This window comes from Theropithecus gelada, chromosome 8, assembly GCF_003255815.1.
Source record: "Theropithecus gelada isolate Dixy chromosome 8, Tgel_1.0, whole genome shotgun sequence".
Classification (NCBI taxonomy): Eukaryota; Metazoa; Chordata; class Mammalia; order Primates; family Cercopithecidae; genus Theropithecus; species Theropithecus gelada.
In genome coordinates, this window is record NC_037676.1 from 54,859,316 (window position 1) to 54,884,342 (window position 25,027).

Genomic DNA, 25,027 nt, shown 5'->3' on the forward strand with positions numbered 1-25,027 from the left:
TCTCTCCACATACATATACAGAGATATATTTTTTCCTGAACTACACGTGAGTAATTTGCAGACAGAATTTCCCTTTATCCATAAATACTTCAGAATGTCTTACCTAACAGCAATAATTTTCTCCTACAAAACCAAAGTACATTTATCAAATCATAAAATTTAACATTGATGCACTAATATTATCTAATCTACAGTCCATATTCAAACTACTGCCCCAATAATATCCTTTGTAGTTTCCCCCCCTCCTCAGATCTAGGATTTATTTCAGGATTATCATATTGCTTTTAGCTGTATCTATTTAATCTCCTCCAATCTGGGACAGTTCAACTTTTCCTTTGCATGTTCTACAGTCAATACATTGCTTTCAATATCAGAAGCTTTAGAAATCATTAAAGAGTAAAGAAGACTTCAGTTCCATTCTCGTCTTCCATGATACTTAAAGCAAACTGAGGGGAACTCCAATAAGCTATAGCAGCTGTCTGCCTTTAAACAAACACTAATCTCTTCATTTTACATGCACACACCTCACCCTAAGAAACCACAATCATAAACAATGCTGACCAAAAAAACCTGAAAGAAATAAACCTACTTCAGAATGAGTTTGTCTACATACTTGATGAACAATTTAAACTATTTTAAGGATAGTTTTGATTACAGTGGCTCTGGAACTTAGGTTAAAATTAATTTAAACTACTTCAAGGATAGTTTTGATAACTGTCACTCCAGAACCCATAATTTGACTCCAGTATACAAATTTCTTTTTTTTTTTTTTTTTTTTTTTTTTTGAGACAGTCTTGCTCTGTCCCCTAGGCTGGAGTGTAGTGGCGCGATCTCGGCTCACCGCAAGCTCCGCCTCCCGGGTTCACGCCATTCTCCTGCCTCAGCCTCCTGAGTAGCTGGGACTACAGGCGCCCGCCACCGTGCCAGGCTAATTTTTTGTATTTTTAGTAGAGACGGGGTTTCACCGTGGTCTCGATCTCCTGACCTTGTGATCCGCCAGCCTCGGCCTCCCAAAGTGCTGGGATTACAGGCGTGAGCCACCGGGCCCCGCCCAGTATACAAATTTCTAACAGTTCCTAAGTGATGTTAATGGCAGTATCATTTTCCCATGTTTTCATCCATTGTTTACAGTCCTAAGACTGGCATCTTTAATCAGAAGCCTCTTCTAAATTTTCACTCTCTACATCCTCACTAACTGTCAGCTACCAAAAGTCTACCCATGAATAGCACAGGGAAAAATCTAACTACTAACATAAGGCATCATTTCCCCATGGGTCTACCAGTACTGGTAACCTATGAGGAAATGTAATGCTCATGGCTTTCATGGCCACAAATGCTCTTCTTTTCTTCGCATGTCCTAAGTATATGGCACATAAAATAAATCATAATCATTGCTAATACTTACTGAGTTATTCATTGTATACCACTCACTCATTATGCTAAGAAGTTTTACATGCATGACTTCATCATTACATGTAATACATATCATTAGTGTTTTCATTTGCAGATGAGAAATTATGATTCAGATTAAACTTGTCTAAAGGAATAAACTTAGTAAGCCAAAACAAAAGTAAACATAGGGGTGTGAACACAGGTCAATAAATACATTCATTCAATAAAAATATCACCTGAGAATTTAGTAGGTACCAGGCATTTTCTTAACTCTGGGAATAAAATACAAAATAATAAAACTGTCTGCTCTCATGAATGCTAATATCATAGTGGGCAACATGAAAATTTTATATTTATATAAAACTCCATGATATCTACTTCCAGGGGGGAAAAAAGCTACAAAAAAGCATTTTTTTAAAGTAAAAACAAACAAGAAATTCCAAAATACATACTTCCACTTTGCTTTTATTCTTTAGAGATAATGATACTATTGGCATACCAATAGCTTCCATTGATTGAAACACGACGTAAGAACTGTATGAAGTACATGATATTCTCACAAATATAGTGAGAAAGGTTAAGAATTATCTGCATCATTCAAAATGACAAAACTATGGCTCAAAGAAGTTGTTTCCTAAAGTCACATAGAAAGAAAGTCATCAAAACTTAAAATCCATAGCTGGATCACAGAGAAAAAAGAACATGAACATACTACATTAAAATTCCTTACATAAGATTACATGTAGTAAGCATATTCTATGACTTGGGACTTTACTATTCCTTTAGAAATACCAGCACTTTTTCCCCCTTGCAGATTTTCTCCTTTATGTGACCATTTAAAAAATTTCCTTTACTAAATACAATACAAAAAAAACCCTCTTTCAATATGAGGTAAGAAGAGTAGAATAACAGGGCACTTTAAATGTGACAAGGTAAGGTTTTCAACAGAAAGCAAAGTCATCATCCAAGAAACAGCATGGACTCAGATACTGAGAACAAGATTTCCTTGTGTCCATAAATGAAAAGGTGATCTTCACCTACAACCATTTGACCTTCCACAAACCTGACAGAAACAAGCAATGGGGAAAGGATTTCCTATTTAATAAATGGTGCTGGGAGTTTTGGCTAGCCATATGCAGAAAACTGAAACGGAATCCCTTCCTTACGTCACATACCAAAATCAACTCAAGATGGATTAAAGACTTAAATGTAAAACCCAAAACTATTAAACCTTAGAAGAAACTAGGCAATACCATTCCGGACATAGGCACGGCAAAGATTTCATGACAAAAAAGCCAAAAGCAATGGCAACAAAAGCAGAAATTGACAAATGGGATGTAATTAAACTAAAGAGCTTCTGCACAGCAAAACAAACTATCATCAGAGTGAACAGACAACCTACAGGATAGAAGAAAATTTTTGCAATCTATCGATCTGACAAAGGCCTAATACTCAGCATCTCCAAGGAACTTAAACAAATTCACAAGAAAAAGAAAACATACATGCAGTCAACAAACATGAAAAACAAGCTCAACATCAAAGATCATTAGAGAAATGTAAAGCAAAACCATAATGATATATCATCTTACACCAGTCAGAATGGATATTATTAAAAAGTAAAAAAAAGAAAACAAAAAACAAACAAAAAAACAAAAACAAGATGCTGGCAAGGTTGTAGAGAAAAAAGAATGCTTTTACTCTGTTGGTGGGAGTGTAAATTACTTCAACCATTGTGGAAGACAGTGTGGTGATTCCTCAAAGACCTTGAGGCAGAAATACCATTTAACCCAGCAATCCCATTACCGATGAGAATATATAGACACATGGGGGTAGGGTGGGGAAAAAACACTCACTGGGGCCTGTCAGAGGGTGGAGGGTGGGAGGAGGGACAGCATCAGGAAGAATAGCTAATGGATGCTGGGCTTAATACTTAGGTGATGGGATGATCTGTGCAGCAAACCACCATGGCACATGTTTACCTATGTGACAAACCTGTATATCCTGCGCATGTACCCTTTAACTTAAAATTTAAGAAAAGAAAAGGTGATCTTGGCATGTAGCAGAGAGAAATTTTTCCATACCTGGTCATCCTGGCAGTGTGGAATTCTCTAGAAATATGCATACTGAATACTTCCTAGCAAAAGAAACATAAAGAGAACCTACCTATCATAGCCAAGAACAGAGCTGAGTGTTTAACACGGACAGCTGCCCCTTTGCGCCCTTACACACTTCACTCCCAGGGCACACACTGAGGCCACCTACAAATAGGGAACTCCACTGCTACTGCTGGCAACTTCAGGGCAGTGAGGAGTATAATCTTGGTTCTCGAGTGGAAGACCCAACAGGTCACATGGTCTCCCACAGGGCTTTCAGGAGGAAGAGGAGGGTGACTCAGGATCTGTTCTCAAAGCAGAAAGTAAAATGGTGTTGGCCTCTACTCCCAGGCTCATCCCCCTCGGGTAGTCCCTTGTGGATCCAGAGATAGTCTCAAACTGATGCCAACTGGGCACAAAACATGCCCACCATCCTGGATGGCTCATCCCAGACAAATGGGACCAAGCAGGAGTCTTTTTCTTATTACATTAAACATCTACACATCATAGCCTCAATTTTGCCTCTTGGACAGTAAAGCCTAAAATACTTAACTATCTGATCCTTTAGAGAGAAAGTGTGTGCCTCTTCCTCTAAAGCTTAAGCAACTACAGCCACTTCAGTGAGAGCTGCACATACCTTAGTTAATACCAGGCATCTACTTGTGAAGGACAACCTCCTGGCAAGCGGCACTTTCATCATATGGAAGTGACAGCAACAATACAAAGAAGTCCTGCCAGGAGACAGACCCAATTTCCCAGTTTTCTTTCTAACAGATGATAGACCCAGGACTCATCACAGAATGACTGGTATTCTAGCTTAGGGGGAGAGAAAGGGTAGAAAACCAAAAAGAGGAAGTTGTTTTCCATACCTGCCACCCATCATTTAATTCAAATATCCAAAGATGTGACTGCTGGCGAGAATGACAATAACAAGTGACTAAGGATTACTATTAGCTTTTTAGTAGGAGTGCCTATAAATAAGAAAATCACAAAGACTCACAACAGATAAATAGGCAAAGGGCATGAGTAGGTTATCAAATGTGGAAAATATTGAGGCCTCTTCAGTAATCAAAGAAATACAAATCTAAAGAGAAGACAGTATTTTTCACCCACCAAGCAAGCAAGATTTTTCAACCTAAGATTCCAAGGTTTTCAACGCAAGAGAAAAGAAATAAAATGTATAAAGAAGTAAAAAGTACTTTAAAAATACCAGTATAAACAAGAAAAGTACCCACAGCACAACAGGCGGTGAAGAATTAACATTGACCAAAGAAAGGTCTGGCCTTTGCCCTTCACTACTGGGAGGTGATCTCTGGGCCCCTGTAATGTCCTGCCAGATAGAACTGTCTTTGTTTGACTCAGGACTTCAGTCATGTCAGTGTAGCAATGTGACTCATGGATCAGTTCAGTTCTGACCTCCAGAGGAACTACTGACTAAAGACATTGGTCTGACCTCCAGGAAGGGCTAGAGACTAAAGGTCAGTCATGTAGACAGTACAGGATCAAGCCCTAATAAACTCTGGACACCAAAGACTCAGGTGAGCTTCCCTAGTGAGCAATACTCTGTGTATATTGTCAAACGTTGTGGCCAAGAGAAGGTAATACTGTCCATGACTCCACCAGCAATGATGGCCAGAAGCTTTGAGTTTGGACCCCTTCCAGATTCTGCTCTCTGCCTATTTTCTTTTGCCTGATTTTAATTTTTGTATCCCTCTAATAAAAGTGTAATTGTGAGTATAGTGCTTTCCTGAGTTCCCTGACCTGTTCTAGTGAATTCTCCAAAGAGAGGGTGGATATGGGGAACCTGTGAGTTTGTAGTCAGCTGGTTTGAAGTGAGGGTGGGTTCTGAGTACCACCAAACTTGCAGCTAGTATCTGAAATGAGGGCAGTTTTGTGGAACTATTCCTTCTAACTGTAGAGTTGGCTAAACTCATTGCACACTCATACTATGGTTTTTGTTTTGTTTTGTTTTGTTTTTGAGACGGAGTCTTGCTCTTGTCGCCCAGGCTGGAGTGCAATGGCACAATCTCGGCTCACTGCAACTTTTGCCTCCTGGGTTCAAGCCTCCTGCCTCAGCCTCCCAAGTAGCTGGGATTACAGGCACACACCACCACGCCCGGCTAATTTTTGTATTTTTGGAGAGACGGGGTTTCACCATGTTGGCCAGGATGGTCTTGAACTCCTGACCTCATGATCCACCTGCCTCAGCCTCCCAAAGTGCTGGGATTACAGGTGTGAGCCACCACAACCAGCCTACTATGGTTTCTAAAAAGAACCTTCGGAGAAGTGGCTAATGCTAAATGTCTGAAGTAGAAAATGTACCAATCACATAAGCCTGGAACATCTTTGATAGCAAGACAACTATCAAAGACTAAAGAGATTAGGTCAAAAGAGCAAGGAAAACAACTTTAAATGGCTTCTACTGGCTATGATGGGACAGTCTGAGCATCAAAAGAATGAGTACAAATAACTGAATAGCAAAAACCTGCAAAAATCCATGTTGCATAATGATACTCAAAAAAACAAAAACAAAAAACCTCAGTGAGTTAAGACAGAACCCATTATAAAAACTGAAAAAGTAAAGAAATTAAGCACTGTCTTTCCTATATGAAATGTATTTTGGATAGCTGGGCACGGTGGCTCACGTCTGTAATCCCAGCACTTTCAGAGGCCGAAGCAGGCTGATCACTTGAGCTCAGGAGTTCAAGACCAGCCTGGGTAACATGGCAAAACCCTGTCTCTACAAAACATACAAAAATTAGCCAGGCATGGTGGTGCACACCTGTACTCCCAGCTACTTGTGGGGCTGAGGTGGGAGGATCGTTTCAGCCTAGGGGATGGAGGATGCAGTGAGCCAAGATCACACAACTGCACTCCAGCTTGGGCAAGAGAGAGACCATCTCAAAACAAAACAAAACGAAACGAAAAAGATACGTATTTCAGTCCACTCATGTGGAAAAACTCCAGCTAACAGTGATTCAACTGGACACAGCCCAAGTAAAAAGTTTTCATGCCACCTCAGCCCACCTCTGAAAAATTAAACCTGAATTTAATCAAGCATCTATATGTACCCATGGTTTTCAGTTTCTAGGAAATACGGACTACAAAGAAAAAGACAAACATCATGATCAATCAGCTAAATTCACAATAAGCATTCCACAAAACAATGACTTTGTTTCTTCAACAAATGGTTTCTAAAAAGAAAAAAAAAAGAGAGAAGACATATAAACTAAAAAAGATGGAAGAGACAAAATAAACAAATGCCATGTGCGAACTTGTTTGGATCCTGACTCAAAACAACGTATAAAGACATTTTTGGGACAAATGTGCAAATCTAAATATGGACAGGGTATCAGATTAAAGAATTACAATTACTTTCGTTTGGATGATAATGGCACTGTAGTAACAAAAAAATGAACTCCGAAAAATTAGTGTGTAAAATGATGCCTGAGTGTTGCTTCAAACTAGTCCAGCAAAAATAAGTGAAGGAAGGAAGGTTGGAAGGAAAGAACAGAACTAGTTCAGCAGTAGAAAGGTGAGACTGGTAAACTGTTGGTACTTATTAAAGCAAGTGAGATGGCTATATTACGTTCACTGTAACATTCTCTCTACTTTTGTATACGTTTGCAAATTTCCATAATAAAACACTAGAAAAAGTATTATTTTAATCACATTCAACATTCATAATACAGGTCGGAATGTACTTTAAATAATTATGATGTTTCTGGAAAGCAACTGGTGTTTGTGGAGGTAGGTAAGCAAAGGTTTTATGAAATCGCATTTCCTTAAGCCAATAACTGTACCATGAAAATCAATTTTAGGGAAAAAATTTGAAATATAATTAAAGCATACACAAGACACTTTCCTGTTTATTAGTAATAAATATTTGTCTACCCATTCTTTTATTATTCATATTTTAAGACAGGATTTAAAATGTTATGGATAAAAACTAAAAATTTTATTTTATTTATTTATACATTTTTTAAGACGTGACCTCGTCCTGTTACCCAGGGTACAGTATAGTGGCAGGATCACAGCTCACAGCAACCTCAACCTCCCCGGCTCAAGTGATCCTCCCACCTAAGCCTCCCAAGTAACTGGGACTATAGGCATGCACCACCATGCCCAGCTAATTTTTTTATTTTTATTTTTTTTTGTAGAGATGGGGTTTCTCCATGTTGCCCAGGGTTGTCTTGAAATTTTAAAATACTAGAGAATAACTTTTTTTTTTTTTTGAGATGGACTCTCGCTCTGTCGCCCAGGCTGAAGTGCAGTCATGCCATCTCGGCTCACTGGAAGCTCCGCCTCCCGGGTTCACGCCGTTCTCCCGCCTCAGCCTCCCGAGTAGCTGGGACTACAGGTGCCTGCCACCATGCCCGGCTAAAATTATGTATTTTTTAGTAGAGACGGGGTTTCACTGTGTTAACCAAGATGGTAACGATCTCCTGAATTCGTGATCCGACCCGCCTCGGCCTCCCAAAGTGCTGGGATTACAGGCGTGAGTCACTGTGCCCGGCCAGAGAATAACTTCTAACAAGGCTTACAGTATATGCAAAGTGATTTTTTTTTTTTTTTTTTTTTTTGAGACAGTCTCACTCTGTTGCCCAGGCTGGAGTGCAGTGGTGTGATCTCAGTTCACTGCAACCTTCCTTTCCTGGTTTCAAGGGATTCTCCTGCCTCAGCCTCAGGAGTAGTTGGGAGTACAGGCACCTGCCACCACGCCCAGCTAATTGTTTTGTATTTTGAGTAAGGCATGGTTTCCCCATCTTGGCTAGGCTGGTCTGGAACTCCTCACCTCAGATGATCTGTCTGCCTCAGCCTCCCAAAGTGCTGAGATTACAGGCATGAACGACCGCACCCGATCTTAAATATGATTTTTTAGATGGTCAAAAAGAATGCAGAGGAAAGGAAAAAATCTAACTCTAATCTAACCCTAACCCAAAATAAGTAATAACAAGTGTCTGTAGGTACTAAATTACTTGAGTAAATACTAAATACTCCAGTAAAACATTTAGCTGCTGTCAGAATACACCACCCTCATTGGTTATAATTTGACCTAAACAGAAGGAAAAACAACTGACTGCAGAGGACCTGGTTAAAATTCTTATTCTGCCACTTACAATTTGGGTGGTTTTAGAAAAGAAATTTATCCTAACATTCAATTTTCTTATCTCCAAAGCAGAGATAACATCTTTCTCACAGGGCTATCGCAGGGGATATCTGTTCTTCAAAATTTACAGGTCTAAAGTAACAAGAGAATGAGAAGCAGATGGAAGTATAGCTGAAACAAGACTGGCCATGAGGTGATAACAATTAAATCAATATGATGGGTACATCATAGCTCATTCTTCTATTGCCTATCTTTCTGTGTTTTTGATTTCCACAAGAATTATAAAAATGCAGCCGGGCGTGGTGGCTCATGCCTGTAATCTCAGCACTTTGGAAGGGAAGGGCAGGTGGATCACTTGAGGTCAGGAGTTCAAGACCAGGCTGGCCAACATGGTGAAACCCTGTTTCTAGTGGGGGGAAAAAGAAAATTAGCTGGACATGGTGGCGCATGCCTGTAATCCCAGCTACCTGGGAGGCTGAGGCAGGAGAATCGCTTGAACCCGGGAGGCAGAGGTTGCAGTGAGCCGAGACTGCGCCACTGTACTCTAGCCCAGGTGACAAGAGCGAAACTCTGTCTCAAAAATAAAATAAAATAAAATAAAATAAAAAACTATAAAAATACAAAAACAGAAAGCTTATAGAACGATCCCAGTGTTTCCGCACCCACACAACAGGATAAAAATGTCTGAACGATGCCAGGAGCTGTTTCACCAAAGCAAGTCCATTTTATAAAAGGCTACTGTAAAGAACCATGTCTACTCTAATACCTACCTACTGGCACAGTGCCTATGTGCATGCTAGAAATTACCTATATAACCGCCTGACATAATTCATGCTACACAAAAAACGTCAATATTTTTCCCTCTACCTATTCCTCACACTCATCTTTTCCCATATTGATGGGAAGAGGTAACTGAAACACTCTGAAGGCAGTCTTTCACTGCGGTTAAGACAGAGCTGAGAAATTTTCTTTCCCATTATGTCTCAAAGAAAATCAGCAACATGCTGGGCGCACTGGCAGCAACCTTGGGAGGCCAAGGCAGATGGATTGCTGAGCTCAAGAGTTCCAGACCAACATGGGCAACATGGTGAGACTCCGTATCTACAAATACACAAAAAATTATTCAGATGTGGTGACGCACACCTGTAGCCCCAGTTACGGGGGGTGGGGGTGGGGGGGCACTGAGGCAGAAGGATGGCTTGAACCTGGGAGGTTGAGGCTGCAGTGAGCACAGACTGTGCTACAGCACTCCAGCCTAGGCAACAACAGAGCAAGACTCTATCTTTAGAAAAAGCAAAAAGAAAAGAAACAAAATCAGCAATGTCTTCTTAATTAAGTCTGGACTAAGCACATCTTATTGGTCACTGGCATATCTTATTTGCGGCCAATCCATTAACATGAGCAGAGCATACAAACAATGTCTAATACACAGTGACCACCCTGTATCCATGGCAAGGCATAAACACTAAATATGCTTTACTAAATAAAGGGAAACAATTGCCAATAATGAAAATTACAGTTTCCTATAAGTGAACACGTATACACAAAAACAAACAAATGAAACTTCCATTTTGCACCAATGCTTAACCAATATAAAGGATATTCAAGATTTTCTTATTCTCAGACTACACTCTCAATCTTAATGTTTAACAACAATCACCACAGGCATGAAAAGTGAAATCTTTACTTAATTTAATTTCCCTGGACCTGTCACTGCATTAAGAGGGAGGCTGACCTAGGTGACACGCAAAGTGCCTAATTACTAAAGATTCTACAAGGTAAGTTATATAAACTGGACTCTCAAGCCAGTGGTTTAGGGAAACACACACAACTGGTCTCTTTCTCAAAGGGCTGTACAACCTTATGCGTATAACAATGTGCGAAGGACCACATCTTTTTTTTTTTTTTTTTTTTTTTTTAGACAGAGTTTTGCTCTTCTTGCCCAGGATGGAGTGCAATGGCGTGATCTCAGCTCACTGCAACCTCCACCTCCTAGGTTCAAGGGATTCTCTTGCTTCAGCCTCCCAAGTAGCTGTGATTACAGGCACCCGCCACCATGCCCAGCTAATTTTTGTATTTTTAGTAGAGATGGAATGTCATCATGTTGGCCAGGCTAGTCTCAAACTCCTGACCTCAGGTAATTCACCTGCCTCAGCTTCCCCAGGTGTTGAGATTACAGGCACGTGAGCCACCTTGTGCAGCCAAAAAAGCTATTTCTATCTTGAACTGTTACTTCAACCCTGGATTATTAATCTTTATGTGGTCATGTAATAATTACACAACAAGTTGTTTGTGACTTGAACCATTCAAGTTTTTTGTTGCTGCTGTTGTTGTTGTTTTATATTTCACAGATTGTATGCAGTAAGTGAATGGAAATACAGATTTTTGTGTAAGCAAAATAAAAGTTGGTCAGATTTTAATTGAAATGTATGGTTTATAAAATTAAATACTCTGTATGGGTACCAGGATGAGTAAAATATACTTATTCATGCTAATGTTTTAAATTCTCTTATTAAAAGAAATATCATATGACCTGTATAAAGACCAATTTGTGTAATCTAAGTCAAAGTTATAAAATTCTATTGAATGAATCTTCTCCAGAAGATTCATGAGCTGCATGGCTTTATTATCAGGAAAAGAAATGTAGATAAAAAAACAGGCCAGGCACAGTGGTTCATACCTGTAATTCCAGCACTTTGGGAGGTTGAGGCAGGTTCACTTGAGGTCAGGAGTTCGAGACCCACCTGGCCAACATGGTGAAACCCCATCTCTACTGAAAATACAAAAATTAGCTGAGTGTGGTCGCTCTCGCCTGTAATCTCAGCTATCAGGAGGCTGAGAAAGAAGGATCACTTGAACCCAGAAGGTGGAGGTTGCAGTGAGCCGAGATCATGCCACTACACTCCAGCTGAGTGAGACTCCATCTCAAGAAAAAAAAAAAAAAAGAAAAGTAAAGAAAAATAAAAAATGTAGATAAAACAATAAAACAACTTTCTTCATCAATACACGTCTGTCTAAATTTTCATTCTCTAATATGTAAATGGGGATATATATCATACCTACCTCATATGGCTGTTGCAGAAAAAAAAAAGAAACCACAGTAAATAATCCAAAAATGTTCTCTAGGGACAGGAAGTAACTCTGTGACATAACACAAAGCACTCAAAAGCATCTGTTGAATAAACAGGGTTTCATAAGCAAATGTACTCTTGGGGTTCTACTAGCAGTACTCTAAACAAGTGACAAGGCAGAATCCAAATAGTAACTTAGTAACAGAGAGAGACGCAGGTAGTTAATTTTCAGCAGTTTCTGTATCAGCCAATGTGTTCCCAGTATCTCATATTAAAAGAAAAAAAAAAGTAATCAACTTGGTTTAATATGTTTTAACATCATACATAAATAAGTACTCCTTGGTTCCACATAAACAGGTACTAAGTATGTGTATCCTCTCTTCCACTTTATTCCCATTAAGCTATCTAATTCAGAGCTTCCTACTGCATATCGGGCTCTAACAATTACCTATCTGAGCACCTACTAGCTGCGGATTCCATCTCAGATGGCACCACCAACTACATAATCTTAGATTCTTTTAATGTTTTTATTTCTCCCCAAACCAAAAATGCTTCATAACTTCTACTCAAGTATAAGTTCCTTAGACTGACACTCCACTATTTCCTTTAATTGGGCCCCTACATGAAGCTCCACACCATTTAGGTTCATCTCCTGAAATGAGGTGAATGGATAAATGGATTTTCATGCCTCTACTCATGTCATTCCACAGCTTCCATTTTGTAACCAAGAACTCACAAATATTCTGTCGTAAAGTCTTCCTTAATGTACTGGCTGTCAGTGGTCTTGTTCCGGAAGTAATGACAGCCCATACTTCAAATTCGAATTATTCAAACAAGTGTTGGTATTCAGAACATAAATAAATGCCCTGCTACACTTTTTTGCCACTTGCCAAATAACTTACATCGCCCAAGCTGTACTGCAAATGGCTAAAAAAAAATTTGGTCATGACATATTATACCTCAATGCCTAACATACTACCTAGGGATAGTAAAGAATCAATAAATGTTTGAGGTCAAAACCATGGATAAGGACTACAGCAACCAAAACTGTAAAATCAGAAAGTTGCTCAAAGAGAATCCAAAGGAACACTGTCTCTATCTATTCACTAGACTGTATACTTTACGTTACATACTTCTATATGCTATCAAAATGATCCCATGAAGCTGAATTCTCTCCTTTGTACGTCACAATTGTTAAAAACATTCAGCAAAAAGGGACATTAGTAACCAAATACATATTTGGTCACCCTGAAATAAAAAATACTTGGGCAGAAATAAGAGGTCTGGTTTTTAGCGGTAGCTTCACATCTGTACTCCTGTGGTTTTGAGGAGTTAACCAATTTCTCTGAATCTCAGTTTCCTCATCCTAAAACATAAAAGGGTACACTAGATTATTCTTCTGATCTTCTATAAATACTCAAATCATATATTAAACATGAGTCTAACACACTGAACAAATACTAATTTTAAGAAATTTATTGTGTGCTAGTGCCGAAGAATAATCAATAGCACATTACCTGCCTTCCAAAAAGTTCAATAATACTAACATGAAGAGAGGTATGCAAAAGTTAGACTGAGAAAGAATGGACAAGAATTCACACAAAGGTGACATTAAAACATAAAAAAATTTAAAAAACATAAAAGGATATGTAAAATCAAGTTCCAACTAGGAACTGACAGTTTACCCTCACTGATCACATTACTAAAAACTTAAGAGGATAAACTTAATAAACCAATGATTTCTTTTAAGAAAACAAACATTAAAAGAAGCTAATTCTTTTATTAACTTACAACTTTGGGAATGCTTATTATGTACACGTCCCCCTAATTTATGTAAAATCCATTAAATCCTGTAAGTAGGTGAATCTCTATGATCTAGAACTAAAGTTATTGCATGTAATTGTTAAGTAAGGTAGAAGCATAGAAATCAACTGCTATTCAAGGAATTATAAAGTCACTTTATAAGCCTTATATAAATATAAGCCTAGTACATAAGTGTTACTTTTCACCAAATAGTCATGATTTCCTAAAATTTGACCTGATGCTCATTTTATATAAAGTCCTTTCTTAACTTTTATAAAATGAAACCATACTTAATACTATACAAGTTAACATAAGCCAATTCTAAATTAAAAGTAACAGGTTAGTAACTCAACAACTGAAACAACATTTTCTTAAATTATTTGACCCTATGCTTAAACAGTCTTTAGTTTCTGCACACTAAGAATTACTATAAACTGCCTACCATATATACTGAGACTTCGTATGAGAGAACAATTGTCAAAGCATGTCAAACATACTCATAACTCACACGGTAGTTAACAAGTTAGTAGGAATCATGGTACATTAATAAACATAATGCATGAAACTGAACAGATCCAAATTGATCTTTGTATATGCATACATACACAGGTATATCTACACAATAACAGCGAGAGTTCAAATTGGGGAGAAAGGATCAACTTTTCATGCAATGGTATTATGACAAATGGCTATCCATAACATGAAGAAAAATAAACTATCTGGAGGTACATATTCACTAACGAGAACTAAAACATCAACAAGGTACCACTTTTTACCCTTCAGGTTACTACCGATGACTAAAATAAGTGCTAAGTGTTGACAAGATTAACAGTGGGTCCACTGGAACATTTCTGACAAAAACATAAACTGGTACAACTTTTAAGGAAATTTAATCTGGCACTACGTATCAAAATTCAGAATGTACAAACCAGCAATTCTACTTCTGGGAATGTACTGGAAGCAAAGAATGAGACAAGTGTACAAAGGTATATATATATGCAATGATTTTCATTATACCATTACTTTTAAAAATGATAAATTTAAAAACTATCAATGGAGGTTGGTTAAATACATTATGCCTATAGTCCTAGCTACTCAGGTGGTTGAGGCAGGTGGATATGGTTTGCTTGAGCCTAGGAGCTAGGTGACCCAGCAAGATCCTCTCTCTAAAAATACAATAAATTATGACACAATCCTATAAGGTGTCAAATTTTAGACATTTAAAAATGTTTGCTTCGATCTATACATATTGATCAGTAAGAAAAATTTATAGTGTATATTATGTGATTCTGTTTGTGAATTTTATTTTTACAACTAATGCAGAGAACATATGTATATACAAGCACTTAAAAAGTCTGGATCAATTTAATAGTAATCTTTTTAACACTGGCTATCTCTGGATGCCGACTTTTACTTTCTGCCACTTTCTTTAAAAATCACATTTATGATTAGATGGGAAAAAACTTATATCCATTAAAAAAAAAAAAAAAGACGACACCCTACACATTACAAAGAAATAAAGAACCTGAATTTGTTGCCCCAGAAGAGTTAGTCCTACCAAGAGAGCAAGACAAAGATTCCCACCTGCTTTCCTCATTTCAGTCCCAATCTGAGGTCCTAGGGGAGTTCTGCCCTACTCCCATTCTTGTTTTTTTTTTTTTTTTTTTTTTTTTGAGATGGAGTCTCGCTCTGTCACCCAGGCTGGAGTGCAGTGGCCGGATCTCAGCTCACTGCAAGCTCCGCCTCCCAGGTTCACGCCATTCTCCTGCCTCAGCCTCCCGAGTAGCTGGGACTACAGGCGCCCGCTACCTCGCCTGGCTAGTTTTTTGTATTTTTTAGTAGAGACGGGGTTTCACGGTGTTAGCCAGGATGGTCCCGATCTCCTGACCTCGTAATCCGCCCATCTCGGCCTCCCAAAGTGCTGGGATTACAGGTTTGAGCCACGGCGCCCGGCCCCCACTCCCATTCTAAATCTAGCCTTCCCTAAATGGTCATTCATGTTTAGTTTTCCAACTGTCTTCTTTTTTTTTCTTTTTTTTTGAGACTTTCACTCAGTCACCCAGGGACTGGGTGCAGAGGCGCGATCTCAGCTCATTGCAGCCTCCGTCTCCCAGGTTCAAGAGATTCTCTCTCCTCAGCCTCCAAAGTAGCTGGGATTATAGGCACCCCACCACACCCAGCTAATTTTTTTTTTATTTTTAGTAGAGACAGGGTTTCACCATGCTGGCCAGGCTGGTCTCAAACTCCTGACCTCAAGTGATCTGTCAACCTCGGCCTCTGGAAGTTCTGGGAATACAGGCATGAGTCACCACGCCCCAAATGTTAGCTTTATGTAGACAGAAGAGGGAGAATAGAACTGTGAAAAGAACATGAGATTTGGAATCAAAAGAATTGTATTCAAGTCCTGGCCCGATGTGACCTGGATTGACCTCACCTAACAAGTTTTTTCATTTGATTACAAAAAGGAAAAAGTACCTGTCTCACATGGTTGTGGTCACAATCTAACGAATAATCTACACATATATGGAAGTTATGCAAACCATAAAGTGAAATATAAACATCAGTTACTGTTGTTAACTGATTCAGATCTCTGTTCTGAGTTCAGAACTAGCAGTAACCAATGCTACATATTTCCAACTGGAAATCCTACTGTTACCTCAAACTCAACATGTCTAAATTTAAATTCGGTGCTTTTCCTTTACATCTATTCCTAATTTATTCATTGTCAATAAACTATCATTCTACTACTGCCCCAGACTTCATTTATTTTTCTTTTCTTTCTTTTTTTTTTTTTTTAACAAACTTTCCAAAGTGACAGTAGACCAGGCTTCAGTTATTTCTGTCCAAGTCCTACCCATTTTTTCCTTTCTAATCCAACCCCTCATTTTCCAATGACATAACCCATACTTAGGAGCCTGCAACCTCTTCTCTCTGCCTTTAAATCTCTATCCTGCTTAAATCCTTCCTAAATACTCCCTAACAGTTACAGCCAAGGTAGTCAGGCTGCTTCCCTCAAATATCTTCCCTAGCACCTTACTGTTGCCTATAGCAGGGCACAAATCTGTGGTTCCTTTACAGCTACACTCTCCTTGTCACCTCTGGTTCAGTACTCAGTTTCACTTAACTGCACTATCTGCCCACCCCTCTTAGCATGTGAATTTGCCAACTTGACATAGGCTAGATTAACATAAAAAATGGCAGACTTAGGAACAAAATTTACTTGTATTTGAATACCATCTATCTCACTGAAGCTCAGGTAACCTCTACACATCAGTTAACAATCTACAAATTGCAACAATACCTTTCAGAGAGATGAGAAGGATAGCAATAATGTACTTCAGACTCCTTTACAGTGCTAGTAATATACTAACAGCTTTAAAAATGGTGGCAATTATGACTTTAATTAAACTCCAGCACTCAAGAACTTCATAATTAACCCCAGTTTATTTTTGTAGCAGTATCATCAACTATTCCCTTACATGACAAACCTATACCCTCACTTTACATACTCCTGCCAGGTAAAATACCCCCATCTTTGCTTATCTGAATTTTACTCATCTTTAAAAGTCCAAGTATTGCTGGGCGCCGTGGCTCAGGCCTGTAATCCCAGCACTTTGGGAGGCCGAAGGGGTGTGGATCAAGATGTCAGGAGACCGAGACCATCCTGGTTAACACAGTGAAACACCGTCTCTACTAAAAATACAAAAAAATTTGCCGGGCGTGGTGGCAGGCGCCTGTAGTCCCAGTCACTCGGGAGGCTGAGGCGAGAGAATGACGTGAACCCAGAGATCGCCCCACTGCACTCCAGCCTGGGCGACAGAGTGAGACTCCGTCTCAAAACAAAAACAAAAACAAAAAACAAAAAACAAATAAAAGTCCAAGTATTGTCCTATTACCACTTCTGGGAAGTCTTCCCTTATCACAGGTGGCCTACAGTATTCTTTCTCTCTTCTCTGAATTTACAGAACTCTTAAGTAGTTAATATAAGATAGCAGGAATTCTCTTATCTGGGGGGGAAAAACCTATCTCTCATTATGAGGACATCTGTTCCTCCTAAATCCTCCTGGGATACAGTCAGCTATAAATGAAGGGGAGAAGAGAGGTGTATTTAAAAAAACATTGATCCAACAGGGTGCGGTGGCTCATGCCACCCAGCACTTTGGGAGGCCGAGGTGGGCGGATCACCTGAGGTCAGGAGTTTGAGACCAGCCTGACCAACATGGAGAAACCCCATCTCTCCTAAAAACACAAAATTATCTGAGTGTGGCAGCGCATGCCTGTAATCCCAGCTACTCAGGAGGCTGAGGCAGGGGAATCGCTTGAACCCGGGAGTCGGAGGTTGTGGTTAGCTGAGATTGCATCACTGCACTCCAGCCGGGGCAACAAGAGTGAAACTCCATCTTAAAAAATAAAAATAAAAATATACTGACCCCAGTGCATTTGTTTCCAGATGTACAGGGAAAACAACTGAATCCATATATACCCATATTTGAGGAAAAGAACCAGAAAGTATTTCACATACTCATTAAAATCTATCCAACTTATCAACTGGAGATTAATTTACAATTTTCTCTTGAGAGATTACCACCACGATGATAGTCAATTATCCCAGCCTTATTGTCAACTATTCTAATATAGTCAAAACTTAGAATTAGGCTGGACACGGTGGCTCATGCCTGTAATCCCAGCACTTTGGGAGGCCGAGGTGGGTGGCTCACTTCAGGCCAGGAGTTCAAGCTTGGGCAACATGGTGAAACCCCGCCTCTACGAGAATACAAAAATTAGTCAGCAGTGGTAGTGTGTGCCTGTAATCCCACCTACTGGGAGGCTGAGCTGGGAGGATGACCTGAGCCCAGGAAGCGGTTGTAGTGAGCCTAGATCACACCATTGCACTCCTGCCTGGGGGACAAAGTAAGACTCTGCCTAAAAAAACGAAAACAAAAAAAAAACAGTATTTGCTTCCTTATATGAGAAGGTGACGGGGGACACCCCAATGACAATCTCTGACCTTCAAAACTGGACACATTCATTATTCATCCACTATTTTGGGGGCATCTAACATAAGCCAGACACTGCTAGGTGCCTGAAATACAAATATCTTCAAGATGCTTTCCAGCTGAATAGAACACATGAGACTTAGATAACCCTAAAGTGGACTAAAACCTTCAGAGAGAAAAGATGATTGGAAATAATTTTGCCTGATCTCTAGTTCTGTAAACTGCAATTATTAGCAATTCTCCCTCATTGAGGGGTCACGGGCTACTGCATCAATGGAGATAATGTCCTCCACAAATGGAGTGTCTAGGTTGCCCAGGGACTGAAAACTGGGCATCAGTCTCCCCAAATCAGATGTATTCTAATCTGATCCTACCCCTTCTCTGCCAAGAAAAAGAAAAAGAATGAAAGATGAGTAGGTCAGGCATTTTCCTAACATTTCCCTGAAAGAAAACCTTTTTCATAAAAGTTCAGACTTCCTAAATATATGCCTTGTCTATAAACTAGACAAGCAACTTCACCAAAAGAATGAAGCGAACATTTATAAAGGTAGTGCCCAAAGACATCAAACGAGGTAAAAATAGCAGAACAGGAATACGTTTGAAACAAAAATGAAAAATACTTTGGAGTACACCCTTAAGTTTTTTTCCCTAGGTGTAAAGGAAGTATATGTGTATACTCAGGCAATATCGTTTTATAAAAATGAGGTAACACCCTACATACTACTATGGACTTTGCTTGAACTGCATAAAATAACAGAACTCTTTCTGTATCACTACATATGAATGCATTACACATTTTGGTGTCCCTATCATTTATAAAAACTACATAAAATGCATGATTTTAGTGAAAATTTTCTAGTTGTGTGTTTTATTTCATAATGGAATCTAAGAGTAAAACCAAAATTATCTATATATCAAATATAGAATTATATAACACAGGGAAGATGGAGAAAAAAAGAAAATGTAGAATTAGCTGCATTCTATTAAACCAAGATTATCTATAAACATATAACAATATTAAACCAGCCTGCCCAAATCTGGCATTTGCAGTAAAACAATTACTAAAAGCCATTACATTACTATAATAATAATATGGCAGTGAATTAATATTTCAACAGGTATGCTGAACAGTTACTGAACAAGTATAATGTGTGGAATGTGAAGGAAAACATGAGTGAACAGTCTCAAATCAGTGACAAAAAAAGGAAATGGATCACAATTATTTTCATCTCCTAGCACAATTACAAGCCAATAAAATATGAGAATTCAAAAGGCAAAATCACGGGTGGAAAAAAATCATGGATGAAAAAAAAAATGGGCGAGGATTGTTATTCCACAATCCTCAAAGCACTCACTAAACAGCTATGAAAGCAGAAACAAATTAACCCAGGAAAGAGGGTACTTGGAGCCACTCAAGTACTGCATTTACAAAAAGTAATCCAACAGAACCGGAACTTTACAAAGGGATGGAAAGAAATGCCATCCTCTCAGGGCCCGAAACAATGGGGGTACAGTTTACAGTCAAATTAAGCTGATTTGGTCCATAATAAATTAAAGAATCAGAGACAAGTAATCTTTACATCCTTTTACCCATGTGAGTTAAGCAAAAACTCATCAACCTAGCACTATTCAATCTGCTTGGCTAGTCTTTTATCTATTCTACATTCTCAAAGTAATCTGCATTTGTCATTTACATCCATTAAAATTTCCAGTGGTTGCCCATTTCCTATAAATAAATATATATAGACATATACGTATTTCTTGTTCACTGTTGCATTGCTGAAGCTAAAAGAGTACGCTGCAGGGGTTCAATTAGCATTTCAGGAATAAATGAGATGAATTTGGCTTCAACTGCTTTCCAGCCATGCTGGGTTTATTTGAATTCACCTGTAGGCCTTTGCACATGCTGAATTACAGTACATTAGTTTCCTTACCATGACTTCCAAACCTGGATATGCAGAGTCCCCCAATCTTCCAATTCTATCCCCTCTCTCATACTAGCCCAGCCTCAGTAACTTCATTTTTCTTTGTATATGCCATGTATATCAGAGCCGTTCCACTTACTGTTTCTTCCACCAAAATTCCTTTCAAGAGAGTCACACACTTACACCCCTTACTTCTCTTGGGCCTTTATTCAAAAGTCAATCAGTGGCCGGGCTTTGGGAGTCCAAGGCAGGCAGATAACCTGAGGTCAGGAGTTCAAGACCAGCCTGGCCAACATGGTAAAACCCCGTCTCTACTCAAGAATAGTTACTTAAACATTTTTATATTCCTCATGCAACTAGTTCAAAAACCCCACAGTGGTAAAAAGATAATAAAAGAATCGTGAAAGTGTGCTGAAAGGGATTGCGAGATTTTCACCTAAGTGACTTAGGCCAGTATTACTACAAAAGAAAAGTGTAACCGGAGTTAGAAAATATCATTACCTGAATGAGAACATTTTATCAGCCATTCTTTTAAAAAGATATTCATAAGACATACACATCTGCAAAGTAAAGCATGTAGGTACTAAAATATTTGCTGAATGCATGATTAAAATTTTTAAGTTAATCTTAAATAGAGTCTAAAAACTTTTCTCAGGCTAACAACCAAAATTTAGGTTCAAAATTTCGAAAACAAAAGTCTTGTGTCCTCTGCCTTTATGAACTTGACTTGCTAAGAGTAAATCTGCCATGCATCCTGATCTTGTGTTTGGCAGCAAGAGCTAAAAGAAAACTCAGGGACAAAAGTACCGCTTCATTGTCTTCCCTGTCGTCCAATAACAAACATATAAAGGATTAGGTACATAAATAATCATATCTTGATTACCATAAAAAGTTCAAAATAGACCAAATAAAATTACTTTAAAAACATGAACTACAACAATATCCACTTTCCATCAACAGAGGTTTCTACACATAAGCATTATGTGCCTAAAGCATCCCTGGCATAAAACTTTATCCAGGTTTTGAACACAATCACAAACATTAAAAGACATGACAGGAATGTTATTGACAAAATATCTTCATTAGGACTATATTCTCTTACAACAAATATAAAAAGCGAACATATTTTCACATTCCTAGCAATGGTCTGCTTATAGATCCAATAATCCAAAAAATAAAATCAGCCACCTCCCTCAGTAGTCCTTTGGCTTCTCAGAGTTTTATCTGATCAGAAGTGGAAGGGCCCTCTTTTTTATCGTCTACCAAAATGTAATAACATTCTTGATTAAACACACAATTAAATCTATTTAAACGTCTTCCTAAATTGCTAACTGTCCAAACCTACGTTTAAATCATAAAAGCTTCATCAAAACATAAAAACCTAAGAAACTACACAGTAAAATGGTTAGCAAATAGGTACACTTTAAACGTCTGCAGCAGACTTGAGAACATTCCCATCTGGCTGAATGTCTCGTAGTAACGTGACTCTTTATCAACAGTGAGCACATGAGTCTTCTTTAGCACCCAGGTCTACACTACTTCAAGGTATGACCACACTTCAAAGAGTCATGATGGAAAAGACTAGATTACGAAACCATAAACAGTAAACACAGCACATCCACCAGGCGGTGGAAGAAACTATAGAGATATTCCATTCAGAAGCTGCCATTTCTACTGTTGGTTACTGTATTTTTGTTTCTACCAAGGAAGCTGTAAAATCCGCGTGCACGCCCATCCCAAATCTATCCGTGGGGCGGGCGCAGGCTGAGTCATTCCTAGGAGTAACTTTATACCGATCCTCGCACTCTGGGGTCGGGACAAAGACATCATCTCTCCGTTCCTCCCACTCGGTGAGCTTCGTTCGGCCTCGGCCAAACTCCACTCTCCCGTTTCTCGAGTCCAACACAGAATTAAGGGCTGATCCCTGGCAGCGATGAGCACAAGTCAGGATGTGTCTCGGGAGGTTCGGACGTCCCTCGCCCTTGGCCACTCCGGCAACTAGGCCGGGTGCTGACAGGCAGCGCAGAGAGAGGGATCCCAAGGCTCCGTCCGAGAAAGCCGCTGGCAGCCCAGCAACGAGAGCCCGACCCACACCCCCCGCAGCCTGGTGGAGCATCGATTCGAACCGCTTTTGTCTCCAAAGGGGCTCTTGCGCCCGGAAGGCGGCCACTGGGCAACACCTGCCGGGGCGGGAGGCGCCGGGGCCCTCGGGTGCACACACCTGCGCGTGGGCCGGGCTCGGGCCGGCCGGAACCCTGGACCCCGCGACCCCAGCCCACCGTGCCAGGGCCCGCCGCGCGACCGCTGTGCCAGATGGGGGAAGGGGACGCGGGCGGCGGCGACACTTACCCGGCAGCGCCTCCTCCTTCGCCGGCGGCAGCAGCAGAGCCAGCGACCCCCGGCACCATCTTCCGCCGCCGGGCGGCGGCTACCAACCGCCCATTCGGCACCGCTAAGCCGACACAACCGCCGGCGTCCCGGGCGCCCGCCCGCCGCGGCCCCGAACTCTAGGCAGGAGGGAGGGGTCCGGGCGGAGAAGGACGCGGGCAGGCCCCTCGGCTCTGGGTCTGGGGCCGGGGGACAGAGGGCCACGGCCTGTCAGAGCCGAGGGGCCCAGGCGACTGGGGGACCCTGAGGCAACGCCGAGGGCTCGGCAGGGCCGCGGACACCGCCGCGGCTTGGTTTGTTATTGTCGACTCCGTCTCTTCCTCCGCGGAGCATGCCGGGAAACGGCCTGCCGGGGGAGGGGCGCGCCTGGAGGCGCAGATAGGCGTCTACGCAGGTCCGGAAGTCGGCAGCCTGCCGGGAAGGGGGCGGCCCCGCCTCCGGCTCTCGGGCGGCGGGGCTTGTTGGCTGTCCTGGGCTGACCCTGGGAGACGCCGCTGGGGCTGCCTGTTATGGTGCTAGCTGCCGTCCCGGCGCGTACTTTCCCAAGGTGAGTTTGACCTTCTTTGCGACAGCGAGTAGGCCCTGACTAAGGCCGACCCACCAAACTTTGGATCGTCCCCAGGCGAAAGAGAGCTTGTCTCCCTCAGCCTGTCGCGGAGGAGCGGAGCCAGTCGAGGGCCTGGTGTCGCGTCGCCTCTCCAGGTGCGACCTGCGGACTAGGCCAACGTCTGTAACGGGATAACGTACCAGCGCCTGGCCCAGGCGTTCCTGCCGCCACCTCCCCGCGTATCCGGACCGCCGGGACTGCACGCATCTGGCAAGCGTCCCAGTGTTAACTCTGCAAGGGTTAGGCGGCACATTTTTTTCTCAGACCAGGTAAGGCAAGAAAACATCCAAGAGAGAAGAGAGCGAAGGCTAGGCCGATCGGAATGAAAATGTAAACGCCACAACCACGTTTTCAGCTTTACAAATACTGAATCTTGTAGTGGGTCTAGTGGGTTAGCTGTTAGTATGAGCACCCTAATGGGTGGGAGACAGTTTCAGGGGACTCTTGCATTTGTAAAGATGATCAGTCACAGGCAATGACTTGAAGCCACAAGGCTTGAATATTAAAATCTGATGAGCAGATGTTACAGGTAGAATAATTACGTAATAGTTTTCAAATTCCTGCTATATCCAGGAATATCTGGAATGAGTAAAAACTTGGATGTGCCTTCTCTAAAGTTATCAGGGCTTCTGAGTTGTGTCTGTAAAAATAAGAGGCACAAGAAGGCACCAAACTGAACAAAACGTTAGGTGGAAACTGTAAAACGTTGGTTAGCATGAACAATTTCAGTTTTCAATCACCCTGACCAGTGTCTGGAAGTTAGGATTGAGATGGGCTTGTTTTATTTATTTACTTTTAAATTTGTGCTGCTACATATCCCAAACAAATCTGGTCCTTATCATCATTGGCAAGCCATTTTACTTACTCGGTTAAGCTGGAATTTTATTAACACCACCCCAGCAAGATAGAGCAGAAAAGCGAAAATTAAGCAGTAAATGGTTATTATGCCTTAGGGGAAGGTGTGAACTGGCAAGACAAGAGCCGAATTTAGTAGTACAGCATAGTAATCAGCATACATAAAAGTGGTGAGGAGGAGTTTGGCCAGAAATTGGCTAAGAAAAACAGCAGTATGACCAAGAATGAAAACAAAAAGAAAAGAAAAACAACAGTATGAGGCCTGTAAAGAACATATTGTTTCTTGCACTTCCTCTTATTAGTGGCATTCATTATTACAAATATAACCCAATTTAGAATGTAAAAATCTTGCTGGAGCTCGGTGCAGTGGCTCACACCTGTAATCCTAGAACTTTGGGAGGCCGAGGCAGGAGGATTGCTTGAGCCCAGGAGTTCGAGACCAGCCTGGGAAACGTTGTGAAACCCCCTTCTGTATTAAAAAAATACAAAAATTAGCTGGGCGTGGTGGTGCGCACCTGTAGTCCTAGTTACTCAGAAAGCTGAGGTGGGAGGATCAGTTGAGCCCAGGAGGTCGAGGCTGCAGTGAACCATCATGGCACCACCGCACTCCTAGCCTGGGCAACAGAGTGTTGCCCTGTCTCAAAAAAAATAAAAATAAAAAAAATTGCTGAAATACGCCAGTGATAATCTGGTAAATAATAAATGTTGTCTGACTTTTTTCTTTGGAAAATGAATTAATTCAGTCCTAACCTTCCCTCTTAATCCCAATAAATTACCAGAAATGAC

At 40.6% G+C, this 25,027-nt stretch overlaps 2 protein-coding genes across 3 annotated transcripts in view; one reads left to right on the forward strand and one right to left on the reverse strand.

Annotated features, from left to right (window-relative positions):
- Positions 1-23,122, reverse strand: part of RB1CC1 (RB1 inducible coiled-coil 1) — a 103,575-nt gene extending 80,453 nt beyond the window's left edge. For both annotated transcript variants that reach the window (XM_025393831.1, XM_025393832.1), the window contains exon 1: positions 22,741-23,122. The gene's annotated coding sequence lies outside the window, so the exon portion shown is untranslated. The remainder of the gene's footprint in view (positions 1-22,740) is intronic.
- On the forward strand, positions 22,245-24,466 carry LOC112629949 (translation initiation factor IF-2-like). The gene has a single exon (XM_025393833.1). The coding sequence runs from the start codon at positions 22,341-22,343 to the stop codon at positions 22,845-22,847; it is 507 nt and encodes a 168-aa protein (XP_025249618.1). The 5' UTR covers positions 22,245-22,340; the 3' UTR covers positions 22,848-24,466.
- The last annotated feature ends 561 nt before the right edge of the window (positions 24,467-25,027 follow it).